The sequence below is a fragment of the Chiloscyllium plagiosum genome, chromosome 8, assembly GCF_004010195.1.
Source record: "Chiloscyllium plagiosum isolate BGI_BamShark_2017 chromosome 8, ASM401019v2, whole genome shotgun sequence".
Lineage (NCBI taxonomy): Eukaryota > Metazoa > Chordata > Chondrichthyes > Orectolobiformes > Hemiscylliidae > Chiloscyllium > Chiloscyllium plagiosum.
The window spans coordinates 98,411,583-98,419,767 of record NC_057717.1 but is presented as its reverse complement, the minus strand read 5'-3'; the positions used below and the strand labels follow the sequence as shown (position 1 = coordinate 98,419,767).

Genomic DNA, 8,185 nt, shown 5'->3' with positions numbered 1-8,185 from the left:
GGGAGGGCGAGAGAGAGAGATGAGAGGAGGAGGGAGAGAGATGAGAGAGAAATGAGAGCGAGAGAGAGGGAGAGAGATGGGGGTGGGAGGGAGGGAGGGAGGGAGGGAGGGAGAGAGAAAGATGAGGGAGAACAAGTCAAGTACAGTGTGACTTGTTGGAGTTTTTATTTCAGATTTCTAACATCTGTAATATTTGCTGGGGTTGTATTCCAGTCAGTATGGGGCTTTGCTTCCTAGTACAAGGTAGGTACTGTATATCTTTATTGACCTTCACAGTTCTAAACACAGTATGTTTTCCTTAAATAACAATGTCATGGCATTCACCTTCCCTCCTACATTCTCACTGATTTCCTCACCATCATCATTTGAGGTAACCATGGTGATCTGATCTGCCCTGGAAAAAGCCTGGTCACCAACCTGCTCTCAAAAATCCATCAGGCACCCAACAATGATAGTAACAGGATGAGGTAGGTTTCACTGTGTCAAGGTAGTGAAATGGATTATGTACAAATGTAAACCACAGAGTCAGCCGGAGTGTTCGGGGAGCTTGGCTCACCTGTTAAGGCCACTAGCCCAATCCTCACAATTCGTCGTGCTCTGTTCCTTCCCCATTCACCTCCTCGTGGCAAAGGGCTGGTGTCGAAAACTCCATCAGGTATTCACAGCGACTGGGCTCTGAAGTGGACAGCACAACCGTCTCTTTGCCGCAGGACAGCTTAACCTGTCAGCAATGGAAACAACATCACAGGGAGCGGGTCCCAGAGAAAGGGTAAATGGTGCACAGCGGCGGGAGCCATTTTCCGAGCATTCGTTCGGTCACTCCCCGTTGGCAGCCAATGGGGCTCAGTGGCAGCACTCTCACCTCTGGGGCCAAAGGTCACGAACAGGGTCAAGCCCAGGCCTCGACACATCAAAGTGGATCATACTTCAATCGATTACTGAACGAGTCATGCAGCGCCACGGCCAATTTGCACACAGCAAGACATCACAAATACCAGCGAGTGATTGAGAGGGAAATGTCAGCCGTGGACTTTGTTACACTTCATCCAGGTCCAGCAAAAACAGAGCACAGAAACTGGCCATTTGGCCCATCAGATCCTCGCTGGTTTGTATGCCACACAAACTGCCAACCTCCTTTGCGCAAATCCATCGAGATGCCCTTCTATGCATGTGCTTATCCAACTTTCCCCTAAATACGCCTGTATCATTTGCTTCAGCTATTTCTTGTGGTGCACTGGGTAGTGCCCGAGGTGCCTGAGCCTGTAGCGTCAGACTCAAACCCAACGTTAGCCGAATATGGAAAACCATGGTGAGGAGCGACCTGCAAATCCTTCCAACACGCTCCAATGGTCAGGTGCAAAGAGCAGGAGAGACGGCCGAACGTTGACACATCCACCATTACTATTGCTCCAGAGTACAAGATGGGAAAGCTGCATGTTGCCAGAGTAACCCAGACTTAGTGATATACAGCACATCGCAACATGAGAAGCAGGAACATTAGCAACGTTTAAAGCGGATCTTGATAGACACATGAATAGGAGGCAAATGGAGGGATAGAAACCCCATATGGGAACTTAGTGGTGGGTCCAAATAAGGACTAGGAATCAGTGTAGGCTTGGTGGGCTGAAGGGCCTGTCCCTGTGCTGTATTGTACTCTATGTGCCTTACCGTATCATGTTTGATTCAATATCCTTTACGGTATCCAAGCAGAATCTCATTAAGTTCCATCAAAGCATCACCTTAATCAACGTCTATACCTTTTCATACTCTACTAAGGGCGTAGGGTGCATGTACTCCAATCCTTCCAACTCAGAGACAAGTTCTCCTGACTGACCCGTAATGACACTTGACTGACTAGCAACAGAGGTACAGCATCTCATGCACAGACTATCCCCCCCCCCCTCCCCGGTCATGAACCCAGGTGCACTCACCAGAGTGGTCCTGCTTGGCCCCTGCCAACAGCCAGTACCATGCTCATACTTCATCGCACTGAACTTGTTGCTCTCTGCTCCAGCCCATGAGCTCCAGACTCTGCGTGCACAAATAAAGAAACGGTACAATTTATTCTGAAAGCGCAATGCGTTTGGTGCAAATCATATCCTCACCCCACTTTGAGCCGAAAGCTCCCTGCACCCGCTGGAGAAAAATAACATTGAAAAGAAAGCACTGGAAAGAGGAGACAGAAAGGAGGATGGGAGAACACAAGGGGTGCAGTTGCTTCCCAGATCTGGTGAAGGCTCTCAATGCGATTTGTTAGATAAAGCAAAGGATGATAATGGAGCTGCGGGGAGAGAGAGAGAGAGAGAGCGCGAGAGAGAGCGAGAGAGCGCGAGAGAGAGCGAGAGAGCGCGAGAGAGAGCGAGAGAGCGCGAGAGAGCGCGAGAGAGCGCGAGAGAGAGCGAGAGAGCGCGAGAGAGCGAGCGAGAGAGCGCGAGAGAGCGAGAGAGAGCGAGAGAGAGCGAGAGAGCGAGAGAGAGCGAGAGGTGGGCATGACAGTTCATTGTTGATTACTTTAGGAAGGAGCCAGAAGAGACCTGATGGATTGAATGGCCTCCTGCTGCAAGGTAAGTCTCCACTGATGCATTGCATTATTATTATTATTATTATTAATTTTCCTCCTTCCAGATTTCAGCAGCTGTTCTTTAGTTCCATTAAAGGGGATGGGTCACAATAGGTGGCAGAGCATTTGTCTCTGTATTAATCTTGGACATTTGAGACGATTCCAGCCTATTTCTGGTGCTTCTGTCTCCCTCTTTGATTTTAAAGATAGCATTTAAGATGACAGCTACATCACTAGCACATTAAGTGCACTATACTAGGCATTCCCTCCTGTAGCAATCCCAGTTTATATTCAGCATTGATTTCATCATGTGGTTCATGTCAAGACACTGTTCTCAAAATATCCAAAAGATTCTCTTTGTAAACAGATCAAGAGATAATAAATTCCATTATGGGTTTTGGAAATCATCCTACACAAGTCAACAGAGGCAGGAATAAATCATTCAGCTTTAATGATGCTACAACTCAAAATGATTATGAGAGAAAGTTACTAAATATTTAACACAAACTTCAAAGCAATTTTGAGATACCCTGGACAGTTAAATGTCAGGGCATATTTATTTTATTAAATACAACCGAGTACTCACAAAAGGAAATGGTTAGCCCGACAAAAACACATCGAGGGTTCACTTTTACCGTACCTCACCAAAACTAACATTGAAAATAAAACATTGGAAAGGCACAGCAGATAGAGTGGAAGCAGAAAAGAGGATGGAAGGACTTGAGATACCTCATGGTTCAAGAACAGCTTCTTCCCTGCCATTATTAGACCAATGAATGGACACACTAACTTTGAATAATGCGATCTTGCTTTTGCACCTCTTGTGCATTGTAACCTGTATGCCTTGTGCTGTCAAAGCAGCCTATGATCTATATGTCCTCGTTTGCTATGACCTGCCTGCACTGCTCGCAAGTCAGAGCTTTGTGTGATACGCGTGACCACAATAAGCCAAATCAAATATACCCCCGTGCCCGCCAAACTGTGTGCTTTCGAGGTCAAAATTGAAGCACTTTCCTTTCACACACCTTAGTGGCATATGTTACTGCATATCCTCAGAATGGCAGACACAGCTATGCACACATTTGCACAGCAGCTACAAGTTACACTTCCGTAACTCATGACGGTTCCTCCCACAGCACTCTCTATATCAGTGACCTCTACAGTAAGGAAAGGCAAGGGCAAAGGCATGGGGAGACCAGCAACCCCCCCATCCTGGCTTGGAAATATATCACCATTCCTTCACTGCTGCTGGGTCAAAATCCTGCAAACCCCCCTCCAGCAGCACCGCAGGTCTCCCTCCACTCCAATGACTCTAGCAGTTCAAGATGGCGGCTCACCTCCAGCTTTTCCAGGGAAATTGGGGATCAGTAATAAATGCTGGTCGAGCCAGTGACACGAATGGATTTAGAAGAATCGCACAAGTTGAAATGAATTCAGTTTTCAGTCCCTCCCTGGTCACCACTCGGACGGGCGGGTTTCCAGACGCACTACAGCCAGTCCAGTGTGTCTGAGCGCCATGGGGTTTCCATTCAGGGAGCGCTTACTGCACTGCCAAGTCTTTGCCACAGCTCTTTCTTTCTCTTGCCATTTGCTGCCGTCAAGTACACTTGTGCCTGCTCCACTGTCACCCACTTTAGCCGTTCACCTTCACTCCTTTGCCAGCTAATTGCTCCGGCCTTCAGCTGATCACAGACCATGCCCCTACAATGGGCTTTATCCAACCTTTACACATTGGGCTGAGATTTGGGGAGGAATATTTTAATTTTTCTGCCAGTTAGGGATTAGGGTCAGGTTGTGGAATGCACCCTCACTCCACCAGTGAGCAGAAAACATGGGAGAGGAATGATAAGCAAATCCTTTCAAAATTGTCCAGTAAGACTTAGTTGTACTTTGAACACTGGTCTGACCAGAAGGGGAGGATCCTTTTGGCTGAATGGATGAATTGAATTTATTGTCACATGTACCGAGGTACAGTGAAAAGCTTGGTCTTGCGAGCAATACAGCCAGATCACAGAGTTAAGTAGCATAGATAAGTAAATAGATAGGTAAACAGCAGCAAAAACAAAAATACAGGTACAGGCCTTTGGGGGAACACACATGTCCCCATTGTTAGGTGGCCAGTTATATAAGCCTGCCTTACATTGTTCCTTTTTCCCCCTTCACCAACTAGCCTCAATCTGTATTGTTTCAAAGTTGCTCATCTCTAACTCTGAAGAATACCATCAACCTGAAGCATTAACGCCGCTCCGCATTCCACAGTGTGAACCTATGTTCAAGCCTTTTCAGACAGTTTTCTTTACACAGGATGGGGGCGGCACGGTGACTCAGTCGTAAGCACTGCTCCCTCACAGGGACCCTCGGGTGACTGTCTGTGTGGAGTTTGCACGTTCTCCCAGTGTCTGCTCGAATTTCCTCTTGGTGCTCTGTTTTCCTCCCACAGTCCAAAGCGGTGTAGATTGGCTGTGGGGTAATGCACGGTTACAGGGATTGGGCAGAAGGGTGGGATGCTCTTCGGAGAGGTTGTGCGAACTTGATGGGCCGAATGGCTCGCTTCCAAACTCTAGGGATTCTTTAGTATGTAGCGAATATAAGGATGAGGCATCACAGTGCAGATTGTACATTACACGATTACTACACAGCTCAGGTTGTGTAACCCCATCACAGGCTCCCAATTCTGTTCATACAATCTGGCTTGAACCACTCTGCTCTGTTGGCATTCAGATATCCAGGCCGGTTACAGACGGGCTGCCTTCATTGAGGGTGGCACATTCATTGGCACACCAAACAAAACAACAATGTTCACTGCCATAACACAACATAGCTGCTTTTCCTCCTCACTTTGGACACCAGTGCATCAGTCAATGATGCCCGAGCAAAAACTCATTCAGAGAAACCGACCTTCGAAAGTTTGCTCACATTAACCCAAACTATTTCCCACAATTTGAAGAGAAGAGGTGGAAACAGCATGCATGATAAATTAATCTTGAAAATAAAACAGGACATTCAGCCCACAAATCCGCAATTATCTTACCCAAGACTGGTTTCTGAACCTCCGTGCTTTGGTTTTTGTGCCACTTTACTGAAGGGGCAGAGCTTGTAGACATACCTGCAAGGAACAGAGCATCATTGTTATAATCCTGAACAGTTCCTACCCTGGAGGTGTGCACATATACCACCATTGTCCACCTCACTAACCCTCCCCTCAAAACCAATCCTTATATTTGTCGTTAGAGGTTTGTCCCGAATCAATTTTCCAGGGCTTGAGGTTTGGAGAGGACTCTTCTGAAGTGTGATGAGTAGATAAATGCAAATTGGACAAATGCCAATCTAAAACACAAGATCCACTAGTAGCTTAAAATGCATGCAAATGATTGGGAAATACAGGTGTAAAATTCGTAACTCCCAGGCTCCAATCTGCATACCCATGGAAAGCACAAAAGCTAAAACTTGAACGACCAAGACAAGTCTATCCTTACAGTTTCCTTTAGACAATTTGCGTACTTTAACAGTAGGTTGAGAGAAAGCGAGGACTGCAGATGCTGAAGATCAGAGTTGAAAGGTGTGGCGCTGGAAAAAGCACAGCCGGTCAGGCAGCATCAGAGGCGCAGGAGAGTCGACATTTCAGGCACAAGACCTTCATCAGGAATTCCTGATGAGGACCTAGGCCCGAAACGTCAGCTCTCCTGCTCCTCAGGTGCTGCCTGACCGGCTGTGCTTTTTCCAGCGCCACACTTCGACTTTAACAGTAGGTATGGCGGTGTGTGTGTGTGAGGGACAGCCAGACAGAGCCAGAACGAGCGCGAGAGACTAATTGTTTCGTGGAGTGTGCATGGGGAGGTGTGTGTGTGTGTGTACGTACATGTACGTGTGCAGATTATGGGAGGTGGTGAGAGAACTCGGAAAGAAAGGGTTTAACAATGCTGTTTGACAGGCATTGTTATACTTAAGAATTTTCAGCATGAAGCTCTGGCTCAATCTGATCTAAATGGGCACTGCAGAAGAAACATAATTGAAGGGGAGTCTGCGGCAAGGCAACACACAAATATCTATCCCCAAACAACTGCTGCAAAAGCAGCGAGGACATATATTTAGCAAGTATCTTTATTTACAAAAGACTTTCCAAAGCGAGACAGTTACTCCAAATGTCGTTTGGTGTTAACATATTCATTCAAACACAATGGATGGCTTTTAGATTTTGCTGGGGATCCTGATTTCAGATGATCAGCTCCAGTGCACCGTCATTCCTTTTGCACTTTGCATGCTGCACAATATGGAGTGGGAAAATTAAGATCTGCATGAACAGCTGCCCGTGCTTGCTGTATTGAAACCAGCAGCCTTCACCAAAAGAGAAAGAGACTTTCTTGCAGGTCATAAACACCCTAATGTTCAGGGAGCTATCACATCTTGGATTGCAGCCGACGGATGAAGAATTGCACATCTGCTATCAGTGACTTACCCGCCATGTAAAATTACCCAGGGACTGAGCCAGGTTCAGAACCTAGGCATCTACCTGGGGCTTTAGATTACAAAGTTACAAAAGAACCCAGAATCTAAATGCTGCAGAAGGGAGGTGGGTGTGATCGTGGTAATGTCATTAGACTAGTAATCCAAAGGGCCAGACAAAGGCTCATGGGACAGGGGCTTGAATATCACCTGAGCAGATTGGTAAACGTTTTCATTAAAATGGGGAATTTATAAGGAACACTTCTAATAGTGGCCCTGTAACCAATGTCATAACGAACCCACCCGGTTCACTACTGCCCTTTAGGGAAGGAAATCTGCTGCCCTTACACAGTCTGGCCTACACACAACTCAAGATCCACAGCAATGGGATAAATTCTGAACTACCCTCTAAAATGGGTCAGAGAACCAATCAAACAGGGGGCAGGGTGGGAGGAGGTGTAATCTAGGTAGCTGTGGGAGTAGCCATGGGCACCAGCATTAGCCTCATCTATGCCTGCCTCTTCGTCGGTTATGTGGAACAGTCCATCTTCCGCAGCTACACTGGCACCATGCCCCACCTTATCCTCCACTACATTGATGACTGTATCGGTTGAACAGTTCATCCATTTTACTAACACCTTCCACCCCGACCTCAAATTTACCTGGACTGTCTCAGACTCCTCCCTCCCCTTCCTAGACCTCTCCATTTCTATCTCAGGTGACTGACTCAACACGGACATTTACTATAAACCGACCGACTCCCACAGCTACCTAGATTACACCTCCTCACACCCTGCCCCCTGTAAAAACGCCATCCCATATTCCCAATTCCTTCGCCTCCGCCACATCTGCTCCCAGGAGGACCAATTCCAATACCGAACAATCCAGATAGCCTCCTTCTTCAAAGACCGCAATTTCCCCTCAGGCGTGGTTGACGATGCTCTCCCCCGCATCTCTTCCACTTCCCGCTCCTCCGCCCTTGAACCCCGCCCCTCCAATCGCCACCAGGACAGAACCCCACTGGTCCTCACCTACCACTCCACCAACCTCCAGATACATCATATCATCCTTCGTCATTTCCGCCACCTCCAAACACACCCCACTACCAAGGATATATTTCCCTCCCCTATCAGCGTTCCGGAAAGACCACTCCCTCCGTGACTCCCTCGTCAGATCCACACC

At 47.3% G+C, this 8,185-nt stretch overlaps 1 protein-coding gene across 1 annotated transcript in view; it reads right to left on the bottom strand.

The window, feature by feature from the left end:
• The window catches only part of prkcsh (protein kinase C substrate 80K-H), a 77,942-nt gene that overhangs the window by 5,127 nt on the left and 64,630 nt on the right, over positions 1-8,185 (bottom strand). Inside the window, exons 14-16 of the mRNA XM_043694863.1 lie at positions 5,592-5,666; positions 1,932-2,031; positions 557-721 (exon numbers count right to left, since the gene is read on the bottom strand). Coding sequence (XP_043550798.1) covers positions 581-721; positions 1,932-2,031; positions 5,592-5,666 — 316 coding nt within the window. The 3' untranslated portion in view covers positions 557-580. The remainder of the gene's footprint in view (positions 1-556; positions 722-1,931; positions 2,032-5,591; positions 5,667-8,185) is intronic.